At 39.4% G+C, this 27,642-nt stretch overlaps 1 protein-coding gene across 4 annotated transcripts in view; it reads left to right on the top strand.

The window, feature by feature from the left end:
• Positions 1-23,919, top strand: part of Col4a3 (collagen type IV alpha 3 chain) — a 144,272-nt gene extending 120,353 nt beyond the window's left edge. For 2 of the 4 annotated variants that reach the window (XM_070015699.1, XM_070015693.1), the window contains 15 exons: positions 15-141; positions 2,313-2,393; positions 3,023-3,121; positions 4,066-4,113; positions 6,526-6,711; positions 7,243-7,373; positions 9,914-9,986; positions 11,927-11,998; positions 12,078-12,203; positions 12,946-13,044; positions 15,517-15,729; positions 16,341-16,518; positions 16,630-16,744; positions 18,531-18,703; positions 21,234-23,918. In XM_070015699.1, coding sequence (XP_069871800.1) covers positions 15-141; positions 2,313-2,393; positions 3,023-3,121; positions 4,066-4,113; positions 6,526-6,711; positions 7,243-7,373; positions 9,914-9,986; positions 11,927-11,998; positions 12,078-12,203; positions 12,946-13,044; positions 15,517-15,729; positions 16,341-16,518; positions 16,630-16,744; positions 18,531-18,703; positions 21,234-21,318 — 1,806 coding nt within the window. In that variant the 3' untranslated portion in view covers positions 21,319-23,918. Of the gene's footprint in view, positions 1-14; positions 142-2,312; positions 2,394-3,022; positions 3,122-4,065; positions 4,114-6,525; positions 6,712-7,242; positions 7,374-9,913; positions 9,987-11,926; positions 11,999-12,077; positions 12,204-12,945; positions 13,045-15,516; positions 15,730-16,340; positions 16,519-16,629; positions 16,745-18,530; positions 18,704-21,233 lie in introns of all 4 variants that reach the window. The other 2 variants (XM_070015684.1, XM_070015704.1) reach the window with 2 other exon arrangements.
• Positions 23,920-27,642: the final 3,723 nt, after the last annotated feature.

Raw genomic sequence — 27,642 nt, 5'->3', positions numbered from 1 at the left:
TGACTGAATTTAAGGGAGATCCTGGACTGCCAGGTGACATGGGAAAGAAAGGAGAAAGAGGGTCACCTGGCCCACCTGGACAGGCGGGGCCTGTTGGACCTGAGGGAGCCCCTGGGAGTCCTGGAGTTCCTGGCCACCCAGGTAAGAGTTTGCCTAACAGTTCTGAAAGCAAGATACGTGGCATGGCCCACTCCTCTTCCCAGAGACTTAGGTCAAACTCCTGAAGCTCTGCCTCAACAACTTCAAGGCCGGGACACAGTTCTGCAGGAGTTTGCTAGCACGTCCATAACAAATGCTACAGACTGGCGGGCAGGGGGCGGTGGTATGCTAATCAACTGAAATTTGTTTCTTACCATTCTGGAAACCAGAAGTCTAAAATCGAGGTGCTGGTAGGGCTGGCTTCTTCTGAGACCTCTCTCCTGGTTTGTCAAAGCCAGCTTCTCCCAGACTTCCCTCTGTCTGTCTCTGTCCTGATCTCTTCTTCCAAAGGCACATTGACACTGGAGTGGGGACACACAAGTGGCTGTTACACCTCATTTTTAACAACTTCAACCCTCAGTAAAATGGTATGGTGAGGTCCTGGAGGTTAGAATTTTCAGCATGTAAATTAGGGGGGCAACCAAATCCTACCCATAACCTTATTATTCTACGTCAGTTTCTTTGGTTCTGGTTTTTGTCTTACTGTATTTCTGGATTCAATATTGGCTTTCTTTTGCTTTTTTTTTTTTTTTCTGGTCCTGGGGTTTGAAATTTGGGTCTGGGCTCTGTCCTTGAACTTTGGCTCAAGGCTTAGACATTTACCACTTTGAACCACAAGGCCACTTCTGGTTTTTTCTGAGTGGTTTGTTGGAGATGAGAGTCTCAGGGACTCTCCTGCCCCAGCTGGCTTCAAATCACAGTCCTCAGATCTCAGCCTCTTGAGTAGCTAGGATTACAGGTGTGAGCCACTGGCATCCAGGTTAGCTTTCTTGTTCAGTTAGAATTTGAGTTCAAGTTTTTGTTTTTGTTTTGTTAAGAATAAGAGCTGGGCTGAGGGTATGGCTCCCTGGTAGGATGCTTAGCTTGTCAAAAGACACTGAGGGTGATTCTCAGCACGGTAACTAATCAATCAAAGAGCAAACTGAAACAGAACAAAACAAAAACCTGTCAAAAGACTACACTGTAGCTTCAGGTCTTTTTTTTTTTTTAATTGTGAACATACTGTACAGAGGGGTTGCAATTACATGGGCAAGATAATGAGTACATTTCTTATCAAGCATTGTAGCCTCCTCCTTTGTTTCCCCTTCTCATCCCATCCTCCCTCCATCCCCCCACCCAACCCTCCTTACCCCCCACCCCCTCACCCCCTCCTGCACCAAAGTTGTAAAGTTCATTTTCAACATACGACTTGTACGTCTCATTGTTGCAATGGGTCCACCTGTATCCCTATTTAAACGATTTTTTTTTCCCCTTTCCCTCCACAAATTATACCGACATCAAATACAGTGAAAGCAGGGGTTATACTGTGGGAGAGGGACATACAAAGCAACAAAGAAATAATCTTATAAATGTGTTAGAAACAATCGCATGAAAGAAAAAAAAAACATTTGAATAGATATCTTAGGGTTCATTTCCCTAACATCAACTTATCTGACCTTTTCTGCTTGACTCAGACATATACTAGATATTGCAAGAAAGACAGCTTCAGGTCTTTTTACAGATAGTATTTAAACCCTCGGATCAAAACACTAAAAGGTTTAATAAAGTTACAGTTCCCTCCTAATTAAAAGACTCAAGGGAGGCACCAGTGGCTCCTGCCTATAATCCTAGCAACTCAGAAGGCTGAGATCTGAGGATCTCAGTAGAAACCCAACCCAGGCAGGAAGCAGTGAGACTCTTATCTCCAACTGACCTGCAGAAAACCAGAAGTGGAGCTGTAGTTCAAGATAATAGTGTTAGACTTGAGCAAAAAGCTCAAGGACAACATTTGTCCCTGAATTCAAGCCTCATGGACCCATAAAAAGAAAATATTGAGCAGTGTATGTGTTGATGGTTAGGTCTATCTCTGCCATAGTCTCCTGGGCAAAAAATTGCCAAGACAAAAGCTTGAGCTGACCTGTGACAAGTTTCCTTAAGGGCAACTTAAACACAGTTGACGACAGTAGGAATTAAATGTATCAGTCTCTTACAACAACCACTCTTCTTTTGGTGGTTTTTTTCTTTTGATTATTATCTTTAAGTCGTTTGTCCAAAGGAGTTGCATTTAACAAAGAAGGCTATGAATACTCTGTATCCTGATCAGTGTCAAGCCCTCTTTCTGTCTTCAATGCTAGGAAAGCGAGGCCCTGATGGCCAATTGGGGAACAAAGGAGTCAAAGGCTTCCGGGGTCCCCCAGGAATCAAAGGCCCTCCAGGTTTGAGCTTCCTTGTTGTTCTACCCCCTCTTCCAGAGCTTAGGATCTCTGCACACTCACTGCTTCTAGAACCCATTATTTGGCATGGACAAAACTGGGTTAGATACTTTTACCTAATTTAACTCCTGCCAGTGTAGAAACCCCTACTCAACATGTTATCCCTTATGACAATCTGTATACATTGACCACTGACAACCACTCATCACATAACTGCAGTTTTGGAAAAATAGTGCCTTTAACAAAAATCCACATTGAGCACCCTGGTATTCATATAGGCCATTGATAGAAAGTAAGTCCTCTCACTTGGTGTCGGTGGCTCAAGGGAGGCACCAGTGGCTCAGGAGGCTGAGATCTGAGGATCACAGGTCCAAGCCAGCCCGAGCAAGAAAAGCCATGAGATTCTTATGTACCAGAAAGTCCAAAGTGAAGCTGTGACCCAATGTGGTAGAGCATTAGCCTTGAGCAAAACAGCATCCAGGCCCTGAGTTTGAGCCTTACAAGTGACCAGAAAAGAAAAGAAAAGAAAGCGAAGTCCTCTCTTTGAATGTCATTTGTTTTGTTTTCATCCATATACCTATTACTGCCATCACCACCACCGCCACCACCACCACCACGACCACCACCACCAGGACTTCCTGGGTTGCCAGGATCTCCTGGACCAGTGGGGATGAGAGGTAACCAGGGACGTGATGGAATTCCTGGTCCAGCTGGGGAAAAGGGAGAAACAGGTACAATTTGCTTATTATTTCTGACCAAAGAGATTTTGTTTTAGCTAGAAACATTAGAAACATTTTACTCTTTCATTGCTCTAAAGATTCTCTTCTGATAGAATGGCTCATGTTCTTAGTTATGATAATTAAACTTCCCTTCTTTTTTTTTTTTTTTTGGGTCCGGTCGTGGGGCCTGAACTCAGGGCCTGGGCGCTGTCCCTCAGCTCTTCAGCTCAAGGCTAGTGCTCTACCACTTGAGCCACAGCACCACTTCCAGTTTTTTCTTTTTGCTTATGTGGTGCTGAGGAATCGAACCCAGGGCCTTGAGCATGTAAGGCAAGCGCTCTACCACCAAGCCACCTTCCCAGCCCAAAACTTCCCTTCTATATTATACATATAATATAATACATATATGTAATTATTACTACCTATGTAGTTTATACTATATATGCTATAGTTATTACTAAACATATAGTATATATATATATATACTATATACTATATATACCATACATGTAGTATACATATACATAGTATACTATATATAGTGTATATATGGTATATATATGTACATGTATGTATATATACCATATATATACAGCATATATACATATACATATATGTATGTATAGTATACTAGACTACATATATATGTATATATATTATATATAGTATATATGTATATATAGTATACTAGACTGCATATATATGTATATATAATATACCATATATATGCTATATATAGTATGCTATGTATACATATACTACATGTATGATATATATAGTATATATAGTATATAGTATATGTTAGATATATAGTATATGTTTATACTATACTATACTATAAATTTAGGGTATATGATACTATGTATAGCACATAGAATATATACTATGTGCTATATATCTATATATAATCTAGCACAGTAAACAGGATGTTCATATGTTAAAATTGTCTCTTTCAGGATTGTTGGGGGCCTATCCAGGCCCAAGAGGGAATCCTGGTGCCCAGGGTAAGTGGTTCTTCTTCTTTGACCTAAAGATAAACATTCCCAGGACAGAATCCAGCTCTTTGTACTTGGTTTATAAAATAATTTAATATCACAAATGAAAAAAAGTCCCAATGGTAATATAAGATAGTTATAGTCTTGTTTAGTATGACAACAAAGGGAATGAATTAGACACTGTAGTTCAAGTTTGGATTTCCTTTTCTAAAGATGAAAAGAATTCTTGTATATGTGCTTTGTTGTTGTTGTTACCATAGTGGAAAGTTGCACCTTTGAAAAGCATGGAGGTGGAATCGCTGCCTTCCCAGTGAGCATTCTTCCCTGCTCTTCCAAGACCCAGTAGTAGACCAACTCGCCCATTTTCACCCCACACAGAGCTGGTGGCTTAGGCTATTGGTTACTAAGGGGTAGCTAGTAACTCTTTTACCATCTCAGACTGGGCAATTTTCTGAATATTTACGTAAGATTTTTTTGGTTTGATAGAGTGCAAGTCTATTTCTCATGCCAGAGCTTTACTAGATAAGCAGCTTTCTTTTTTAACTCTTTGCCTGTTAAGAAGAAAAATGTCAGATCATGTCTATCTTCGCAAGACTTCTCAGCCATGGGTTCTATGCACTGGCAATGATTCCTAGACTCAGGGAAGACCTCTCGTTACTGATGTCATAAGAACCAGCACCAGTTAAAGGATGAAATCAGACAAGCACTCCTCTCTGCACTTTCTTTCCTAGTGACTTTTTACATTAATTTTAAAAATTGAATAGAGGATTTGTGATGCTTCCATACCTTGATCACATTAATCCTATCACCCCCTCCTTTCTCCCTCCCTTTTCCCAATGGCACGCACGCGCGCGCGCACACACACACGCATGCACGCACACACGCACACACACACACACACACACACACACACACGCGCACACACACACACACAACTACTTTTTACTCAATTTTCCTTTCAGTTGAGTTCTGTGTTCTCACGTCTTCCAGACCCTTCTTTTCCAATGAGCACAAGCCTTACACTGTCCCATTGTCTACTTTTAGATTCATGGGAAAAATGAGATGTTCATATTCTCAAACCAAGCTCAAAATTTAATCTTCGAAATGAAAAGATTATATTTGCATTCACTTGCCTTGAAAACAAAACTTGATTTCAATGATCCTATCTTAGGACAAAAAAAAAGTCTTCGAAAATAGTAAGTAGCCAAGTCAAGGAAGTAAAACAATCATATGCCTCTATCCTTCTTGGATAACTGAGGAGTTCACTGAGATTTAGAAGGTAACAAATTGATTTCATTAGTTTATGCTCCCAAATCCTGGAGAGAAATCACACTGCAGAAAAAAATACTATTGTGATGAGCACAAAATAAGATGTTTTGGTGTTTGAAGCATTGCCCATGCAAAGTCAGCATTATGGAGCTTGAAGTGAGAAAAACATCGTCTACACACTATCTATAAAAAGCATTAACTGCAGGAATTAAAAGGTCAAAGGATGTGACTAGACATTGAGTTAGGGTCTATCATTCATCAATCTTGTTTTCATTACCACAGTAGGAATTTACCACATGGTAACATGCTAAGACGTTCCTCTGCACCCCCAGCCTTGTTCAGTTTCACCCCCCACCCTAGCGTTTGCCTCCTCTTTCCATGCTATTTACTATTTTAGGAAAAATAGACAAAAGGCAAGAGATTATGTTTAATTCATCAACACTTTTCATCCATGAATGCTTTAAAGCACCATTTATCAAAGGTTTTCTGAGAGTCCAACTAGTAACTTAGGTTAGAGGTATGATTCAGGTGGCAGAGTGCCAGCCTCGTAAGCACAAAGCCTTGAGTTCAAACCCCAGGACTGCCAAAGGAACTATAACAACAACAACAACGATATTAACAACTTGTATTAAGCTGTGATGATTGGGGCCATGTTTATACACTCTATGTGTTCCAACTATAAGGAAGAATCAACCATAAGACAGAATGTAACTTTGTACTCCTTTGTCTGGGTCTAGACACTTCCAATAACCACATCAATACTATGATGTTTAGGTTAATGTTCTACTCTATTATCAGCAACTGAATAATATCATTATAAATAAGGTTCATCAGGTGGCAATCATTGTAACTGCTATTTACACTTGCTTTTTGTTTGGATATTCACTTGTGATCTTTAAAGAACTGGGCTAGAACCAGATACATTTCATGTTGAAAAATAAAACAACAGGAAACCTATAATTGTGCAGTGTCTGACAAAATCAGACAGTTGTCAAAGGAAGAATTGTAGACCTGGTTTTTTTGTCTTCCAGCCTCTTTTAATATAAAAAATAGTATATATTAATGTTTTCAGGTAAACTTATTCAGGTAAATGGTAAACTTACTCCAACTATAGGAACATGAAGGAAACTTACAGAGCCTTCTTCTTCACAGGTGCCAAAGGAAACAAGGGGGCTCCTGGCTGGCCTGGCCTCCCAGGACAGAAGGGGACCATGGGAGACACCGGGCCTCGAGGACCCATGGGCATCCTAGGATTCCCCGGGCCACCTGGTCTACCTGGGGCAATTATCCCTGGTCGAAAAGGAAATCGAGGGCCACCAGGTTCAAGAGGAAATCCAGGTAGGGAGCTTACTTCTTTTTAAATGAGAGAATGAAAGTCAGGTTTGATGTTAGAGAAGTTTTCATCCTTTGACTATCACCTCTTGTTTGTTCCTTTTGGTTTCATTTTGTTTTGTTTGTTTGCTCTGGTCTTCGTTATTTCTCCTATCTTCACTCTTTTCACCTGGAGTTAGTTGCAGTTAGGCTGTGGTTGTTAAGGCACAGAGATCCGTGGGAAAGGTTAGTAGAGATAATCAATGGTCCCTAAAGAGAGAGACCTATGTTTATTGACCTTCTACCAAACCTTAGGCACAGGCTCCCTATCTCCCGCCCCCCCCCCCCCCCACTAACAGGCAGTTCTCAGGAGAAGCAGCTCTTGCTAAGTTCATGCACCTCCTTGGTGTGATCTTATTCTTTCTTTCCCATAGCACCACACACAGCAGCAAGGGACAGGCAGTGTTAAGGTGTGGGACTGACACTTCATTAGAAATAGTGCCTCACAGAATGCTCCCAAATCCCTTTGCAACACTGACAGACTCTTTGTGAATGCAGGTGAGCCAGGTCCCCCCGGACCTCCTGGAAGCCACATCAAGGGCATAAAAGGTGACAAAGGGTTGATGGGCCAACCTGGCCCCAAAGGTCTACCTGGGGCTGTAGGAGACATGGGGCCACCAGGTCATCCGGTGAGTGTATTATTGATACAGTATTGACTTATGGTTACCTTGTAATTATATTGTTACTTTCAATATTCTAAATAATCACCAGGAATACAGAGCAGTAGCATACTCTATAAGCAGCAAAAAAAAAAAAAAAAAAAAAGATCATTTGGGACCCATTTGTCTGTGCATCTATGTATGTGCCTAAGGGCAGAGAAAGAAAGCCCAGCTGACCAGGAAATCAAAGCATCTTAAGAGATGTAAAGATTGGTCTCTATAAGGCCTCCAACACTTTTTCTGTGTGGGACTCACTATTACAACCTTCTTGACTCTTGCTTATTAAAATGCTGAACAATTCCCCTGGGGCAGGGTGGGGGTGGGGGTGGAGAACAAAACAGAAAGAAATAAAAAAAAGGCAGCTTAGGTGTTTAGACTTGCCCAAAATGATGGAGGAGGGGGTGTTTGTTTATTGATTGGTTCTTCTTTGGTTTTGTTTTTAGAGAAGGTTCCACTGTGTAACTTGGGCAGGCCAGGACTCATGAAAATGATGTCATTTTTACCCTCTATTAATATGCTTTCAAAGTTATCTGCGCGGTCTTGTAAATGTCTTTTCTTTCCCTATCACATACCTTCTGATACTAATAAATAACTGACATCCCTTCCTATTTTCTATATGGATACATACCTGGTTCTTGCAGATTCAGTTCAATTGTTCATCAACCTTGCCTCTATTCTGAATAGTTTGTCAATATTTCCTTTAAAAACAAGCCCTTAGGAGTAAGACATTCCAAAGTAAGAACTCAGCGTCTCAATGGGTGGCTAGGAATATAGAGTTGTGGTGAACATTACCATTTTAGGAATCTAACCTGAAATGCTTGCCAGGCCATTTGGCGGTCCTTTTGCCTACCTACCACTCCCTACCCCCAGTTTCAAATGATCTTATAGTTCAGCCTGTGTGTGTGTGTGTGTGTGTGTGTGTGTGTGTGTGTGTGTGTGTGTGTGTGTGTGTGTGTGTGTGTGTGTGTGAATTGCTGCTACATTTGTTCTGCTGTTTCTTATCAAGGTTTGTGTTGCTATTTGTTCCTTTGTGATGTAAGGGCACAACTATACCCTTTCCTTTGGAGATGCCATAGGCCCATGCTCCCAGTGTAAACTTCTCAACTGTGAGTCTGTGATTCCTCTGTTTCACTCTAACTCTTGGGGACAAGGGTTGAACAGAGGAGTTTGGTTGCACTATCATTATTGAGTGTCTACTCTGTACCAGTGCCTCCAGTTGCATCTGACTGTAACAATGGGTTCATTCCCAACTGTTGTTAGGAATCTTATTACATTCTCTTCAGTTCTTCTTGTATAAATCAAAAAGTGATGTATTTGTCCATCTCCTATCTGTAGGTGCCTCCTGTGTTACCCATTATACTTTGAAAATTGCCAGCATTGATCCTATGATCGCATCTAAAGTTCTTCCAGGGACACTGGGAGGTGGAAAGACTAGTTTATAAACAGGATCTCACTGCAATCCTCCGGTGCTAAGCTTGCATACTTACAACTGAAGAATAATTCTCCTTGATAGATATCTTAACTGGCCTGTAATAGTATCCTTATTGCACAGAACAACTCTTTGTCCACTGAAGGGCTGAGCCTATTTGGTTACCTTTGGCTGTGGAAAGTCAGGCAGATATCAGTAGCCATAGAGTCCTTGATCAGATGGCTCTTTCCTCTCCCTCCTTTTTTAACTTCATAAAACATACTAGCAATAGAGCTTGTCTTCATCCTCCAGAGACACCTGGCTCAGCAGCAGATTTTGTTATTCTTGGTGGGATTTTTTTGTAACCTTTAGTTCATTGTTTTCTAGAATAGCAATGCTATAAAGACAAAATGGAAGTAGATATTACAAATAGCTCTTTCAGGAGCTTTGTTCCCTCTTCCTTATCTGGCCTCCCTTAGTGTCTCATGGCTCTAAGACCAATTTCTGTGGGCCTCACAGAGGAGAATACCTCGTACCCACTCAGATTATCGATGTTAAAACCTTCAGTCCCTATGATCCCTTTCTACTCCCATTCCCTGCACATTTGATTTCTACCATCCTCATCAGGAATAACTGATAATTCTGCCAGCTTAACAAAACAATATTAGTGCCATATGATTCAACAACTGATCCACAGTTTTGGTACAAACACAGATAGTAAGTTTAGTCTGGCACCTAGTCTTCCTGAAAGATCCTCAAATACTACCTAATTCCATTTAGAATGTACAATATCTACTCGTCTGCAATATTAAAACAATATTTACTAATATGAGAATGTATATTCCCCAATTGGACTTCAGAGCAGTTTTTATTTCCTTTTATTATTGTTGTTGTTGTTTTTAAATAAGTTCTAAGGAGAGATCTAGGTAGCAGAGAAGCTACAAGCATGTGCAACACTGGATTTAAAGATAAAAACAATGTCAAGTTCATCTTATTTTCATCCCACATAAAGGTATATCCCTACTTGCTTCCAAAGAAACTCCATCCACATTGTGATGATGAACATTCATCTGTTGTTCTGTTCCCTGTCTCTGCAATGTAGGGAGCACCAGGTGACCCGGGTCTCCCAGGGCCGAGAGGCGATCCTGGATTTCCTGGGTTTCCAGGCATGAGAGGTACTGTTTTTACAATCTGCACTTTATATAGAAAGATAGTTGCTGTAACTCATATTTTAGAGCACACAAATGTTTTTCCCAATTCCTGTGGTCATCCACAGACAATGCATGTCAGGACAAATAGGACCTCAAAGTACTGTCTCCCCACTTTGAAAATTAAAACAACCACCTAAGAATGGAAACTATAGAAAAAATGAGAAATGACAACAGTTGAGAGTACTATGGGGGTGCTGCGCTTTGGGATGAGGGAAGAAGAGGAAGAAGAGCTACATCAGTGGTAACAAGGTTGTTTTCAAGTTGTTTACAGGTGTCTTTGTTACTTTCATACACTCAAGCTGAAAATTCTAAAGGAGTAGACACTAGGCTGTTAGTGGTGATAAAGTAAATTTTTATGCGTGTATGTTGTAATGAGGCACATACAGGCAACACACACACACACACACACACACACACACACACACACACATTTTCTTATGGTACTGTTTCTTAAACCCAGGATCTTATACATACTAAGCTAGAGCTGTACCAGTACAATCTAGAAAGCTAAAGTTTTACTTCCTTTATCCTTGATTTAAAAAGAGTGTGGTTTGATGCCAAATGATGTTTTGAATATTTGCCTTATTGAATATTTTTTGCCTTATTGTCCTAGCTGCTTAATTGCTCTGATGAGTCTTGTAGGACCAGTAATCTCTTATCACAGCCTATTAAGACACTAACTACTCAGTGGATCCAATGTGAACAAAGCCATGTTTTCATGAAGGGAAAATTCTTGAAACAACTCAGATTTTAAGAGAATAATAAAGCTGCACTAAAGAAAATTTCTGGGAACACATTCAGACACAACTTGATGGGGATCCTTAAAATTAGGTCATTTGAAATATATCTTTCAAAACATATTCAGTTACACTCTTAGATTTCAGCTGCAACTACTGATGACTTTGCCCTTCCTTATTTGGAAATGTTTTCATCACCAAAAATATTTAGGCTTTTTCTAGTATGTATTTGTCAGTCAACTTCAGTACTGTAGTTACCTTATTGTAATCTTCACAACTAATGCTCTATTAATAGTAAAGTCTTAGGTCTGGGAATGTGGCTTAGTGGTAAAGTGCTTGCCTAGCATTCATGAAGACCTGGGTTCAGTTCCTCAGTACCACATAAATGGAAAAAACTGGAAGTAGCACTGTGGCTCAAGTGATAGAGGACTAGCCTTGAGAAAAAAAAAATCTTAGGGACAGTGCTCAGGCCCTGAGTTCAAGCCCCAGAACTGGCAAAATAAATAAATAAATAAATAAATGTGTGTGTGTGTGTGTGTGTGTGTGTGTGTGTATACACACACACACACACACACACACACACACACACACACACACACACAGACCTAAGCAAATATAGTTTTATATAATAGAATATTTCTCCAAATAACTGAATCTTGTTCACATGCTTTCATTTGCATAAAAGACTGTGTGTTTGGAAGAAAAATCTTAAACACTGTGTTAGCTCATATCAAACAAGTATATATGTGCTTGTGAGTGGTCCTGAAACAATTCCACAGGTAATGGCAAAGGTAATAAATAAGGAAGTAGACACATGAAAACCAAGCATAATAACCAAACAGGTATGAAAACACGTTGGCCTCAAACACATGATCTTCCTGCCTCAGTTTCTCAACTGCTGAAATTATAGGCATGTGGCACCATGCAAGTTCCTAATGCCTATTTCTCAGGTATATTTGTATAGACTGGTTAGACCTGACTATGTATAAACGAAATGCCCCAAACTCATGTGAACATGATTAAGTTGTGGCCTTTGTAACATTGTGACATGAACTCCTGTCACAACTTCCAGTATTTATCCTTAAAGTTGATCATCAGCCTGAAGAATTAGGAAACCCATTGCACTGAGTAGAACGACATTTCCCCCTCCTTTTTTTTTCTTTTCAGGTGAGAAGGGCAATCCGGGATTTCCAGGATCAATTGGACCTCCAGGACAAGTTGGGCTGAAAGGACCACCTGGTATATATATGTCCCTATTATGCTCTCTGAGAAGAGAGGGTAACTCATCCACTAAGCCATCTTTTTATTATGTTTATAGGTCCACGTGGAGACCCTGGCACAATTAAGATCATCTCCCTTCCGGGAAGCCCAGGGCCTCCTGGTCCACCTGGACAACCAGGAATGCAAGGAGAACCCGGGCTGTTGGGGCCACCCGGAAAACCAGGTATGGGCCTGACAGCAGTGACCTGGGTCTCTAGGAAGCAGCTAAACCAGGCTGATTTTTATGGGGTTCTGTTTTGTGCTTTATTAAGTTAAAGCCATTAGGTCTATGTTCCCTGACAACTGTCAGTTCCAGAACTCATTTTCTCAATGATTGCCAAATATATTGGGGTTCTGTGATCTGGACTTAAAAAAATACTTTATAGGGAAAAATAAAATGTTGCCACCAATATTTTAATAAAAATGTAACTTTCATACTGTCAAGTACAACTTTTCTAACACCTTATCATGAAATGTTAGAAAAAAGTTTTTAATTTAAAAAAATATGCTACTATGTGGAAGTAGAATCTATCCCCAATATATTGGCTAACCATATAATAATGAATCTAATAGATGTTTAAATGAAACTATTATAGTGCAAGTCTATCTGAATCATATGAGAGATAGTTACTGTTTATTAGTTTGATCAAAACCTGGGTATAGTGAATTCTGAAATGAGATATCTCAAAATGGCAGCACAAACTTAAACTATTTTTTTTTAAATAATCTCATGGTTTAGTGTTTAAGATCTTTGGGGAAAAGATCGGTAACAAGTTGATTGGCCAACTATCCTAGTTTGCTCAGGACTGAGGGATATGAGACTTTCATTCCTGAATCTGGAAAAATCTCAGGGCAAAGGCTATGCTTGGCTTCTTTGCCTTCTATCCTCATAAGCTGAAAGGCAATCCAACATTGATTTTGCCTAGGACCATGTGGACCAAAAGGTATACCTGGCAAAGATGGAAAACCAGGAATTCCTGGACCAGTTGGAGAAAAGGGCAACAAAGGTTCTAAAGGAAAGCAAGGTAAACAAATAACCAGCTTGTTTCTGTTGTTGACTGTCTCCTGAGTGCTACTTCAATATTCAGAGAAGTCTTGTGTGACTGTGTGATTACAAGAACAAACTAGGTCTTTCTGTTCCGATTGGACCAAAGGCCAGGGGCCAAACATTCATTAAAAACAAGACACAAAGTCAAATATTACTGGGAAACATTCTGTATTCTTCCTATCTTGGGCAGATAACTTTTTAGTCTGCAGTACATTTTAGGCAGAAGACCAAAAGAACTAATAAAGCACTCGTGGGTGTTCTAGTTTCCAGAAAAGTCAATAGTTTCTTTTTTTTTTTTTTGTCTGTCATGGGGCCTGAACTCTGGGCCTGGGAGCTGTCCCTCAGCTCTTCACCTCAAAGCTAGTGCTCTACCACTTGAGCCACAGTGTCACTTCTGGCTTTTTCTGCTTATGTGGTGCTGAGGAATCGAACCCGGGGCCTCATGCATGCAAGGCAAGTAACTCTACCACTGAGCCACCTTCCCAGACCCTAGTTTCATTTTTTTTAAAAGGTGTTAGTTAATAACTGTCTATAGAAGTGATATTTAGCAAAAAGAGAAACAATACCTTGGTTTGTATGAATAGAAATGACTTATTTCCTTATTTAGGAAGGTTATCTTTAAACTGTACGGCTTTTAAATTCAACTCAATAACTCATGTATGTCCTAGAAAGGACCTCTTAAATAGATTGAATGTATTACTCAAAATATCTTATGTAAGTCCATTTGTTAGCTGAATCCAAATCTTACTTTTTGTGAAGGTTTCAAAGCACCCCTTTTGAAGAAAGTCATTATATGCCCAAATTCCATATTTTTTAGGATTATTGACTTTGTTAAAGTAAGAAAAACTTCTAAAGCGATTTCCAATTCACATGTACCATAATAAAATCTGGAAACTTTAATATTTTTCCATTCAAATAAGATGTTGCCATAAGTATACCAACTGCAGTCATGTTTGAGTTAGTATTGTCATGAAAACACATCAGAGCACTACTATCATTTGGCTTTCTGCACAGTGTGTTTCAAAGAGGTAAAACAACAAAGCTCAGGTTACTAATTCAGTAAATGTTTCCACTGATTCATATACATATAATGGTCAAGGCTGGGTTTCCCGATAAGGCAACAAGAACAAGCATTCTTCAAGTTATGCTGAGATTTAGTCGCTGGTATGCACAGTCCGATGCTGTGGCGTGAGTATAAGAATGGTGGAAGGACCCAAGAGTCAAATTATATTGGCCTAAACTTTGCCCTCTTCTGGAAAATACAGAATGACCTTGGAGAGCACACAATAGCATAAAAGCTCACCTCCAGTTCCTGCTCTGCTCTACTCACCCCTTTTACAACTGTTGTGCAGAGACCGGAAGGCATCCTTCATTTGGGGCCAAGTATGGCGCCTTTCCCCAGTGAATGAGAGTACAGGTCAAGAAAAGCAAAGAGTGTGAAGTGACCGTGGAAAAGCATGGGCAAGGAGGGGATGGCCACTGCCACAGTCAGCAATAACAGCTAGGGAACGGAGAAAGAAGAGAACAGGAAAAAAGAGAGCAAAGGTCCTCGTGGGTTAAGTCTATTCCAACTGCAGAGATGAAAATCAAAGTATAAAAACCACCTAGATGCATATAAATACAAGGATTCCTTACCTCAGCAAAGATACTTTCTGTTCTTCATTGCCTTACTGATTGATCAAAAACTTTCTGGAAAAAAAACTTTCTGAAGCTGACACCTTTCAAAAGAACTTCCAGTGTTTTCTGTGGCTGTACACTGAATTTATGAAAAGCAGGAATACTATTTTTATCATCTACTTGAACAAATCATCAAGTTGTAGACATTTTATTTCCTTTCTTTCCTCCCTATACTGTCCAGCCATCTGTTCCCTTACTTATAAAAGTTGTATGTGGCCAGGCGCCGGTGGCTCACGCCTGTAATCCTAAGCTATTCAGGAGGCTGAGATCTGAGGATCGCAGTTCAAAGCCAGCCTGGGCAGAAAAGTCCATGAGACTTTTATCTCCAATAAACCACTCACAAAACTGCAAGTGGCACTGTGGCTCAAGTGGTAGAGCACTAACCTTGAGCTGAAGAGCTGAAGACAGTGCCCAGGTCCAGAGTTCAAGCCCCACAACCACCAACAACAACAACAAAAAATTAAAAGTTTTATGTGAGACCTGCCAAATACACTGTGCTAGGCAGCCAGGGTAACTTGAAGATAAAGAACTTTTGACCTCAAAAAAAAAAAGTCACTATAAGATACACATACATATCTACTAAGAGATGCCTTGGGATAAACTGGTTTTCAGTTAGTAATATTGTCTGGCTATTCTATTGGCAGTTCTTCTGTAGGTTTCCTTTCTAGACACAGAGCTTTACTCAGATACAAAAAAAGCATTCAAATGAGCACTTGGGAGAACAAGTCGAGATTCTGTTCCTGTTGCGACATTTCCAATGTGTTTCTTAAAGGTCCACCTGGATTCGATGGATTGCCAGGACTGAAGGGAAAACCGGGAGACATGGGACCACCTGCAACGGGGACTACAATGACAGGCTTTGTCTTCACCCGGCACAGTCAGACGGTGGTGCCGCCTCCATGTCCAGAAGGAACACAGCCACTCTACAGCGGCTTTTCCCTTCTCTTTGTACAAGGGAACGAACGAGCCCATGGACAAGACCTTGGTAATGTTCCCATCTTGGTTCCAGTCATTTTCTTCTATAGGCAGATTGTAAAACATGGATAGCAGGAAGTGGCCTCTCTAATGAGTAAAGGTGAACAACCTTTGGTACCTTCAAGAAACAACTGGCCTAAGCTTTTATTTTCATTCTGGTACATAAAATGTTGGATGGACCCCATCCTGTTTAATACCAAAAAAAAAGAAAGAAAGAAAGAAACAAAACTTGTTACCTACACACTTTTTACTGATGCTACCCGTCTGCTTTTAAATACCAGATTAGCATGTCTTCTAGTGCTTTCGTTGTTTATTAATGATTCTCAGTAACTAGGAATGCTTGAGGCCAAGGCATTGTCCTAACTGAACTCCATCAGCCCCCAGTTCTAGACTGCTAAGGAAGGAACATAGAAAATATGAAGGGTAAGAGAAAGATTTGTTTGTCCCTCAGACTTTGATTTCTATCATTACTAGAATTTTTCCCTATTCTCCAAATAACTCTTGATCATGATCTTCATCTGGGAAGATCCCAAGTTATGTGTTAATTAGCCTCTCTCTTATAATGATGTTCAAAATAATTTTAATTTACTACAAATGATCCTGAGTCTTCTGTTTTATTAGGAACTCTTGGCAGTTGCCTGCAGAGATTTACCCCAATGCCGTTCTTATTCTGTAACATCAATAATGTATGCAATTTTGCATCTCGAAATGATTATTCATATTGGCTGTCAACACCCGCTCTGATGCCAATGGATATGGCTCCAATCACTGGCAGGGCCCTAGAGCCTTATATCAGCAGGTAAAGATACAATCATAGTTTTGTAATGAGACCGAGTGAATCATGTCACTTGTCAGAAATGGGTTGCACCAAATGCAGCAGTGCTACCATGTTGTTTGTTTCACATTACAGATGCACTGTCTGTGAAGGTCCCGCGGTAGCCATAGCCGTTCACAGCCAAACCACCACCATTCCGCCATGCCCTCATGGCTGGATTTCTCTCTGGAAGGGATTTTCTTTCCTCATGGTAAGGAGAAATGTAACAGCATATTTAAAGTAAAGAGTATCTGTAAAATATTATATCATAAAGCTGGGCACTAGTGGCTCACGCCTGCAATCCTAGCCACTCAGGAGGTTGAGATCTGAGAATTATGGTTCAAAGCAAGCTTGGGTAAGAAAGTCATGAGACTCTTATCTCCATTTAAAATTGGCCAAAAGTCAGAAGTGGAGCTGTGGCTCAAGTGGTAGAGTCCTAGCCTTGAACACAGAAGTTCAGGGACAGCACCCAGGCTCTGAGTTCAAGCCCCAAGACGCACCAAAAATTTAAAAAAAAATTATTTCATTATGTTGGGTAGAATGTGGCCTCCAATTGCCTCTGCCTGACAATACATTCAATATTCCATTGATGCTTCACAATCTTTGAATACAGTTTTGATTTTGTTGTTGTTGTTGTTGTTGAGTTTTGTTGTTGTTTGTACCAGGCTGGGTTTAAATTAAGGAACTAGGCATGTCTCTGAGCTTCTTGTGCTCAAGGCTAGTGCTCTACGACTTGAGACACAGCTCTATTTCTGGCTTTTTTGGTAGTTTATTGGAGATAAAGAGTCTCATGGAATTTCCTGACTGGGCTGGCTTTGAACTGCAATTCTCAGATCTCAGTTCCACTTCTGGCTTTTTTGGTAGTTTATTGGAAATAAAGAGTCTCATGGAATTTCCTGACTGGCTTTAAACTGTAATTCTTAGATCTCAGCCTCCTGAGTACAGATTATTATGGGCAGAGCCACTGTTACTAGCTTAGAGTTTTTTGTTTTTTGAGAAAATAGTAGAAATGGAATATTTAATAAAAAAAAAATAGACTTCTCAGCAGAAGAGTTCCCATCGATTCTAAATGGTGACATTTAGGTGATTAGGAGCTACTGTCTCTTGGAAATGGAGTGCACCCTTTGTGGCAGTTTCTTTATTCACATTGTCTGTAAGCCTACGGGACCTTGAGAGGTCATGTTTATCACTTACAGTTACAACTATCAAGTGACATGACGAGGCAGAATTAGGAAAGCAATATGCTCCGAAGTCTTTGTGCTTCATACTGTGCCCTTTTGATATTCCTGTGAAGATATGAATGAAGAAAATCAGCTTCTTTCAGAAAAATATCCCAGGCATGAGTACTAAATGAAGTCTACAGACTGACCATGTGCAATGCTGAACACTACATATATATGCTTATTTGCAGTCTGTACAGAATGGTTTCTAATCCCTTCTTTACTCTTCATTACCCCTTCATTCAATCATTAATTTAATTTACTGAATACCTATCATGTTCTGGGCACTGAAGACGCCAAGAAGCCCAGTCTCTTCTCTCATAGAACTTATATACAACTGATGAAGACAGACAATAGGCAAGAAGACAAAATATCAAAAGTAGTAATGAGGGTCTGAGTGGTGATAGACACACTGAAAGATGGAAGGTAAAGTATGGTGAGAGGCTGGGACAGGGATGTGGTCAAGGAAAACCTTTCTGAGTTTATATGTAAGTGGAAGCCTGAAGAACAAGAAAGAGCCGAACCTGGGAGGAGAAGTATTCTGGGTGCTAGAAATAGGTTTGACGTTCTTAGTGATGACCGTATCTCATCCTGGAAGAGGTCTGAAATATTAGCAAATGTGGCTGAAAAGAAGTACAAGAAGTTTAGTTTGTACTTTCCAGGAACTTTGTTTCTTTTTTTATTGAGTTATATAACCCTCTACCAAAAGACACGTAAGTTGTTGAACAGTGAACAGCAGTGGACAGCATTTTTATCAAGCGAATTTTGTCATGACAGTTCACAAGTGCAGGCTCTGAGGGCGCCGGGCAAGAGCTAGCGTCTCCTGGGTCCTGCTTGGAGGAATTCCGAGCCAGTCCATTTCTAGAATGCCATGGAAGAGGAACATGCAACTACTATTCCAATTCCTACAGTTTCTGGCTGGCTTCATTAGACCCAGAAAGAATGTTCAGGTAACTATTCAATGTCAAGTTTAATCTGATGACTCAACTGCCAAACTACTCAGAAGTTGCTTGGGTTAATTTTGCTTCACTGTACTAACACTGAATTCCCATACCTGATGCCAATCATGTCCTGCTTAAGGGTGGATCTTCCAGTTTCCAAGTAAGTCAAGAAGTGGCCACAGTTTGTGTTACTATACCAATTAAGAGAAGACTTAAGAAATTTGCTATGACTGAATTTACTTAATGTAAATATATGTAAAAGATAATAATGTCCTTTTGTTTCATTCCTATTCAGTATAGTACTGAAAATCCTAACCAGGGCAATAATGCAGGAGAATGATATAAAAATCTAAATAGGTAAGGAAGGAGTCAAAGTCTCCCTCTTTTGCAAAACACATGATTCTATATCTATAGATCCTAAAGACTCTACCTCCAAACTCCTAGAGTTAATAAATATCTTCAGCAAAGTAGAGGATATAAAATCAACCCATAAAAATCAGTAACCTTCCCAATAATGAGAAGACAGAGAGGGAAATTAGAACAATTCTATTTGCAATAACCTTTAGAAAAAAAAACCTGATGGACACCAGTGCCTCAGACCTGAAATCTTATCTCTTCAGGAGGCTATTTGAGGATTATAGTTCAAAGCCAGGCAAGCAGTAAAGTCCATGAGATTCTCACCTCCAACATACACATACACACACACACACACACACACACACACACACACACACACACACAAAGTCAAGATGTGAAGTTGTGGCTCAAGAAGTAGAGCACTAGCTTTGAGCAAATAATGCTCAGAGACATCACCCAGGCCCTGAGTTCAAGCCCCAAGACTTCCACATGCACGCACGCATGTGCACTCACACACACACACATATACACACATACACACATGCACATACACACACACACATATAACTAACCAAGACAGGAAGGAACTCTAATAAGGAAAAAAATAAAACCTTGAGGAAAAAAATTGAAGAAGCTACTAGGAGGTGGAATGATTTCCCATGTTCAGATAGGAAGAATCAATTAGTATGAAAATGGCCATACTGACAAAGGCAATCTAGAAATTCAACATAATACCCATCAAAACCCCAATGCAATTTTTCAGAGATGGAGAAAAAACAATCTTCATAGAGACTACAAAAAGCCACAAATAGCCAAACCAATCTTAAGAAAGAATGAATGAAAGGAAGGAAAAAGAAAGAGACAGAAAGAGGTATGATAGATGTGTCACAATTCAAGACTTCAAATTTTATTATTTTCAGTAACAAAAACAGCTTCTCATTAGCACAATAACAGACCTGAAAAGCAATGCAACAGACAAGAAGACCCAGAATAAACCTACATGAAACTACAGCTATCTAACTTTTGATAAAGGAGCCAAAAATGTATGTTGGCAAAAAGACACCTTGTTCAATAAGTGATGTTAGAAAAACTGAATATCGATATTCACCCTGTACTAGTATCAATTCAGAGAGGATCAAAGACCTCAATGTAAGACCTGAAACCTTGTGAATACTATAGGAAGGAGGAGGGGGAAAACTAGAATGTATCTGGATAAAAAGGGATTCTTCAATAGAATTCAAGGGGCTCAGCAAGTAAGAGAGAGATAGATCTATGGCATTGCATCAAGCTAAAAAGCTTCTGCACAGTAAAAGATGTAGTTACTACCAAATGGTAGAGGGCTAGGCATCACTAAAAGAACTGAGAGAAAGCTTGAGGTCTTGAGTTCAAACCCCATTAAGTAACTAAATAAATACATAAATATCTTCTGTAAGTTTGCATCAAGACCTATTTTTCTTAAGGGCTTCTGGAAAATAACTGCATTTATAAAAATGTTGATATATTCATATTTTCAGAATTTCACTTTCATAAAATTCATTTCTGTAGTATAATTTAGAACAATATAAGCTTCACTAATAAAACTGAAACCTAGCCAAGCATGGTGGCTCAAGCCTGTAATCCTAGTTAGTTTCAAGCCAGAGATCCAGAGACTGAAGTTTGAGACCACCAGAAGCATAGTTCATAAAATTTTATCTCAATGATTATCTGGATCCCTGCTGTACGTCTGTCATCCCAACTGTAGGAGAAGCACAATGCCTGGCATAGTATGTGTTTGTCATCAGTGTGGAGTAGCAGAGATAAGACTGTGGTCCAGGAGGGGGGAGGCTGGGAAGGGATGTGAAGGGTAAACAAAGGAGGAGGCTGCAGTGCTTGGTAAGAAATGTACACATTATCCTGCCCATGTAATTGTAACTCCTCTGTACAGTATGTTCACAAATAAAATTAAATTAAATTTTAAAAAAAAGACTGTGGTCCAGGCTGGTCTGAGCATAAAACGACACCTCATTTCAGACACTGACCAACAGAAAAAGAGTTGACAGAATAGCTCAGGTGGTAGAGCACCTTCCCATGCAAGTACAAGGTCCTGAGTTCAAATTCCAATAATATATATACTGCAACCCAGAAAGAATTCCCTTTTTTTAATATATAAAGCAATGAGCTTTTATTTGCTTCTTTGTTTCAGAAAACCTACTCCATCAACTGTGAAAGCTGGGGAATTAGAAAGAATAATAAGCCGCTGTCAGGTTTGCATGAAGAAAAGACACTGAAGAAAAGCTGAAGAAACTAGAAGAGCTCTTTTTTATTTCCTCTTCAGGAACAAAGTAATCACTCAGAGTTTGCAACTTTGAGGGATTTTTTTTCCCTCTAAACATACAATGTTCTATGAAAGCTTAGTAGTATCAAGTTTCAAACTGTTTTCTCACACAAGAAAGCATTTCTTTCCCATCAATTCTGTGTCTTTAAATGTGTTGCTTCAAAATTTCCTGTGGCAAGGTAATAACTCTTCACAAATTATAACTGCAATCACATTCCACTGTATGGAAGCACTAAGAAGTGACTGTCTAAAGTTTGGTGCTACAAGTTTAGAGGTGCTTTTTCTGCTGAATTCTAGCACATGTTCTCTTCCATTCTGTCAGAAATAGGGAGGCTGGATTGGCCTTTGTTGCCTTACTGTTTCTTTCCTGAGACTGTAAACCTCAGGCGGAGGAAGCTGGGGCTTGTGGAATATTGGGGACATCATGACAGAATGGGCCTTTAAGACCTGTGGAGCAGCCTGAGGCCTGAGGAAACAGAACTGAACATGGTCCATGGATTTTTGAGGAGCCAGTCAAACACCCACAACTAAGGCATTCCCTGGATGGAACCATAATCACCTTGGATAAATACTATATGGTTTGGTTTAAACTACTTTTATGGATTCATATGGTTCAGCACTGTTTAATACAGTTTTATATTTCCTTGAATATTTCTGCTTGTTCACTGAATACAGTGTACTGTGTCAAAATGGCCTGCCCAGTATTCAAAGTAGTGCAAAGGTTGCTTGTTGAATTAATTTGAATAGGACATTGCAATACACATATTCGGAAATGTACCTAACTTTATCTTCACTTTGCCAGTGTTATTCACCCAAATATCAAGGATGATACTTACGAGATGTGCACTTTATCCTGTTCCTATAAATGCTGGTTCAAGCCTTCTCTGACGGGTGGTAGAGTCATTCAGTAATACATGAGTGAGCAGAAAGCATTTGTTGGCTTTTCAGGCTCAGAAGATTTTCTCTTTGCTCTAAATATTTCATTACTTGGCTTTACAGACTTATTCTCAATTCTTTTTCTAATATTCTTTTGTTGAAACAAAAAAAAGAAAAAGAGAAAACCATGTCTTTATGTTACGAATTTTCATAAACTAAACTATGTTGAGCGACCATTATGTATAAACCTTCATGGACAAATTGCAGCTGTATGTCTTAAAGCTTAAGCTTTTAAGACCTTTTACATTCCCAAGTTTACCAACATCTACTTAACAAGCAAGCTATGTCCCCAGCACTGTGTTAAATTAGGGAGGGGGCAAGGTGTTTCAGAGCTTCTATCTCAGAAATGGTATTTTATTGCCTGTATTCAGGATTAGGGGTGTAGCTTAGTGGAAGAATATGCCATTGGCATGTGGAAGACCCTATGTTGATTTCCTGCACCAAAACCAATCAAGCAAATAAGAAAAAATAATCACATTTTTATAACGAGTTCTCCCTCTTCCCTTTATTACCCTTTATCACTTTTTCTCTAGTTCATCCTCACTATTCAGTAGATCTGAATAAAAGGTTAAAAGTTTGGCATCTATGCCAAGGGAAAGACCAGGACCTGTAGCTTTTCCTATGCACCACAGAAACTAAGGTCTGAGAAACATATATGTTTTTTAAAATCTATAACACATTTAAGAAATTCACTTATACATGATGGTAGCTCTGTGTGATGAGTCTTAGTGTCTAGGCATCCAAAGGCACAGCATTGAAGACGTTTCTTGATCCACCCAGGTGGAACTAACTGGTGGTGCTAATATTTTCATTCGGGCTACTGCTCCGATCTCAATCTTTTGTGAGTGAAAATGTGACTCAGGAGCACAGATATGGTTTACCTTCACTGTTCACATGGTTGCTGTCAAAACATTTTTGCATCCTAAGGCATACAACATTTTATTAAGATTTTGTACTCAGATGCTAGACAACCACCCAGCTGGCCACAGTTGTTCCCTCTTTTAAAGTCTAAAGTCATAGGTGACTTCAAGGTGACATATTTTATACTCCTATACTGGTGCTAATGCCAGATGACTGGCCTTTGCTGACCCCCATGCTGCCATTTTCTCTCGCCCTCATCAGTATTTAACTTCTAAGGAAGCCAAACAGCGCTAAAGCCTTACATACCCATGAAGCCATATGAACAGTTGTGAAAGCATACTTGTGCAAATGAGCATTACAGTTCATGTGCATTATCATCTAGTAGCTTATGAAATTAAATTTTGTAGGCCAAAAGTCAGTAACTTGTTTCTTTTAACTTTGGGGCTTCAACTTTGGAATTTCACAGTGTGCTAACACAATCAGTTTCTCAGAGTTTTGTTTTTGCAAGACAAACCTTATTAATTTATTTATAAAAGTTTTAACAATGTTTAAATCTGAATTGTATTGTTCACTTACAAAGATTTTTCTATATCAAATGTTACTTATGGCTACTAAACTTAATTTAATATTTTCTCCATAACCAAATGAAATATATTTAAGATATATTGAATATTTTATATTGTTATGTCCTGACAAACTTACAATATATTGTAATGTACTAATTTTTCTGTAATTATAGCTAAAATCTTATTTTATTGTATTGTTGGAATAAAACTGAAAACAATTGTACCTGTTTTTGTTTTTGTTTTTCAAAATGGAAGTAAACATATTTTGGACTGTGAAACTAATAAATGGTTACTGTAATAGTAACAGGTAATACGGAAATCATGAAGAATACCAAGACCTCTACATTTCAATCTTCACCACTCCTCATCCCGAATTACCATCAAGTAAGACAGTAAAAGATAACATTAGTTGTTTTAACCTTGATGATTAGAAGTATAATCTTGCTATTGACTAAATGAAATCAGTTCAAGAGAAGGTATCTTGATTGAGAAGGTTTGGGGAAAATTTTTGAGTTTGAATCCATTGGGAAGACAGCAATGGGACACTGAAGTTGAACTGGCCTCACCCTGAGCATGGATGTGCTCATATGATATATACATTGTGGTTGTAAAACAGACAGTGATTAATTCATAAGCGGAAATACCCACATTGATGAGGGAACAGAGGAAGGCCAATGTGAATCTGTGTCACACAAAAGAAGAGAGGAGATTTGCTATGGAAGAAAGAGAAAATAGTCCGATCTTTTTTACTTGGAGACCCTACAACCCGACTTTATTAAGTCCTTTGACACTCTATACAATACTCTAGCTCATTTAATAGGATAATATAATGTATGTACTAAAACAGATGGCAGAAAATTTACAATAACTAGGATTAAAGAGAGAAGACATTGGGTTTGTGTAGGTAAACAGATAAGTTGGGCTTTTCTCACCATAGCTTCTGGAGGGCTTTGGGCCTGTACTTCCCAAGAACTGATTCAGTCCATCTGTGTAGCCTTGAGTCATATATGCATGTGCTAATTTGGGTAACCATGCATGCAGCCTTGAAGACCGGGTATACACATCTTCCTTCTATGGACATCCTTGGCCCAAAGCCACTTTGGTTTAGGTGTACAAACAGGTACCCCTTCCAGCTGCTCCTGTGGGACTGAGAGGAGAGGTATAATGATGGACAGAACGTGAACCTGAGAACAGAACGAAATTGGGGCTGTGCACAGCCCGTGAATCTGTGCAGGGATGGTCTCATGAGCAGTGTGCTCTTGTACTATGGACTGTGATTGCTACTGCTAGTGATGAATCTATGGGCGGAAAGCTTTGAATAAACATGACGTCTACCCCACCATGCCTGACTTTTGTTTCCCCCCTGTGGCTTCCACAAACCAAAGGAGAACATGCCACACAGTTTGACAATTGGATCCCAATCTTCATTTTAAAGTTATTATGAAATCTTTTTTTTTCTGTGCAGGGAAGAGAACAGGAGCAAAAATAAAAATGACTACAATTAATTACAAGGGCTAAAAGAGATACAAGGATCCTAATTTTTAAAGGTTTTGATCACAATCATGTTTACCTCGCTTAATCTCTACCTTCCCCCTCAAGACTTGGAATCACTATTATTATTTAATGTAGGGTTTTTTGTTTTTTGTTTTTTGTTTTTTTTTTTTTTTTTTTTGGTTAGTCATGGAGCTTGAACTCTGGGCCTGAGCTCTGTCCCTGAGCGCTTCAGCTCAAGGTGAGCACTCTACTGCTTGAGCCACATTGCCATTTCTGGTTTTATGGTGGTTAATTGGAGATAAGAGTCTCACAGACTTTCCTGCCTGGGCTGGTTTTGAAATGTGATCCTCAGATCTCAGCCTCTTGTGTAGCTAAGACAAGTATAAGCCTCAAGCACTCTGCTATTTAATGTATTCTTAAAGAAAGAAGATTTGCCACTTAAGGCAACAAAATGTTTTATCCCTAAATATGCCACTTTATCATAAAGATTATTATGAGTAAAAAGCATTTAAAAGAATAGAAGATGTGGTACAAGTGTAAGTTCTGGAGTTCAAACTCTAGACTCCCCCCACATAAACAACAAATGAACAAACAAAAAAGCCCACTAGATGTAAGACAGATACTCTGGTCAGCTTTTCTCCTCCTGAAAGTAGGAGATAAGACTTTTAAATGAAAAATGACTTCCACGAGGAAGACATTCTTATCTCCAGAGTCAGTTAAAGAATCCTTATCTCCCTAGTTAGCTCTTCACAGGCCTAGCCTAAGCTCTCACAAGTTTATGTTACTACTCTGGCCAACTAAGTGTATGTGCATATACATATATATATGCACACACACACACATATATATATATATACATACTTATATATGTATATACACATGTGCATATTATATACTATATTATATACATCATAATTTATATTCATAAATATTTATATATTACATATGTATACCTATATATTAGACCCTGTTTTTTCTTAAGTCTTCATTTTTCTGGCAAAGGCTCCAATGTACAAATAGGAGTTTCTATATAAAATCAGTATGCTTTCCTGTTCTTTTCTTTTTATGTCAATTTAATTGTTAGGCCTAGCTGAGACCCCCTAAGAGGATGGAGGGGAAATGTTACCTTCCCTATACCAATATTAAGAAAGAACCCAAGAATGCAATGCACAGGGGTTCCCACATTATTCTGAAGAAAAGTAACATCTCTGGAATATCTTTGGATTCTAGAGTACATCACACATTTGCCAAGTCTTTCCTTGGAACACACAAAGTGGGGAGGGTCTTCCCCAAGAACTCAGCACACATCCATATCCACATATTCTTTTTTGTTTTTTTTGGGTCCAGTTGTGGGGCCTGCACTCTGGGCCGGGGCGCTGTCCCTCAGCTCTTCAGCTCAAGGCTAGCACTCTACCACTTGAGCCACAGAACCCCTTTCCGGCTTTTTTCTTTTTGCTTATGTGGTGCTGAGGAATCAAACCCAGGGCCTCATGCATGCAAAGCAAGCGCTGTACCACTGAGCCACCTTCCCAGCCCCCATATCCACATATTCTTAAGATACTTTGTAAAGTAGGTTTATATGCACATAACCCACATACCCTCACATATACTTTAAAGCATCTCTAGATTATGAATAATAAACAAATACAGGACTGGGAAGATAGCCCCATGGTAGAGGACTTGACTCGCATGCATAAGACCCTGGGTTTGATTCCTTAGTAACACGTAAGCAGACAAGGCCAGAAATGGTGCTGTGGCTCAAGTGGTAGAGTGCTAGCCTTGGGCTAAAGAGCTCAGGGATAGCGCCCAGGCCCAGAGTTCAGAGTTCTATGACTGACAAATAAAATAAAATAAGTAAATGCAATGTAAACAATTGTCTATACCCTAATGGTTAGGGAAGGAAAAAAATTCTATACATGTGTAACACAGAATACATGTGGTTGTTTGAGTCCATGGCTGTAAACCCATGGATACTGAGTCAGGGTTTATCTTTGGTTATTTGTGAAATTGAAGTACTAGACACTTACTCTTTTGATTTGACTTCTGTCTGTCCTCATAGTACAGTATGATTTTTCAGTTCTGAGCACAGGGTTTGCAGAATGGACAGAGTTAGAAGTTGGGTGGCTAGACACAGAGCTATTACCAAGTTAAAAAAAGGTTGCTAACTACCTTTTACCCTAATTCAATGTCCTCATTTCCAGAATTCTTTGAGATCTTAAATTTTTTCTTTGTGGGAAGGGCCAGTGGCTCACACCCTCAATACTAGGAGGCTGAGATATGCAGACAATGGCTCAAAGCTAGCCTGGGCAGAAATGTCCGTGAGATTCTTATCTCCAATTAACCAGCAAAAAGCACGAAGCTGAAGCAGTGGCTCAAATGGTGGAGCACCAGCCTTGACAGTAGAATGCAAAGCCGGGCAC

Source organism: Dipodomys merriami, unplaced genomic scaffold (assembly GCF_024711535.1).
Source record: "Dipodomys merriami isolate MVZ:Mamm:240054 unplaced genomic scaffold, mDipMer1.0.p SCAF_1, whole genome shotgun sequence".
NCBI lineage: Eukaryota > Metazoa > Chordata > Mammalia > Rodentia > Heteromyidae > Dipodomys > Dipodomys merriami.
The sequence above is the reverse complement of the archived record's forward strand: the minus strand, read 5'-3'. Positions and strand labels throughout refer to the sequence as shown.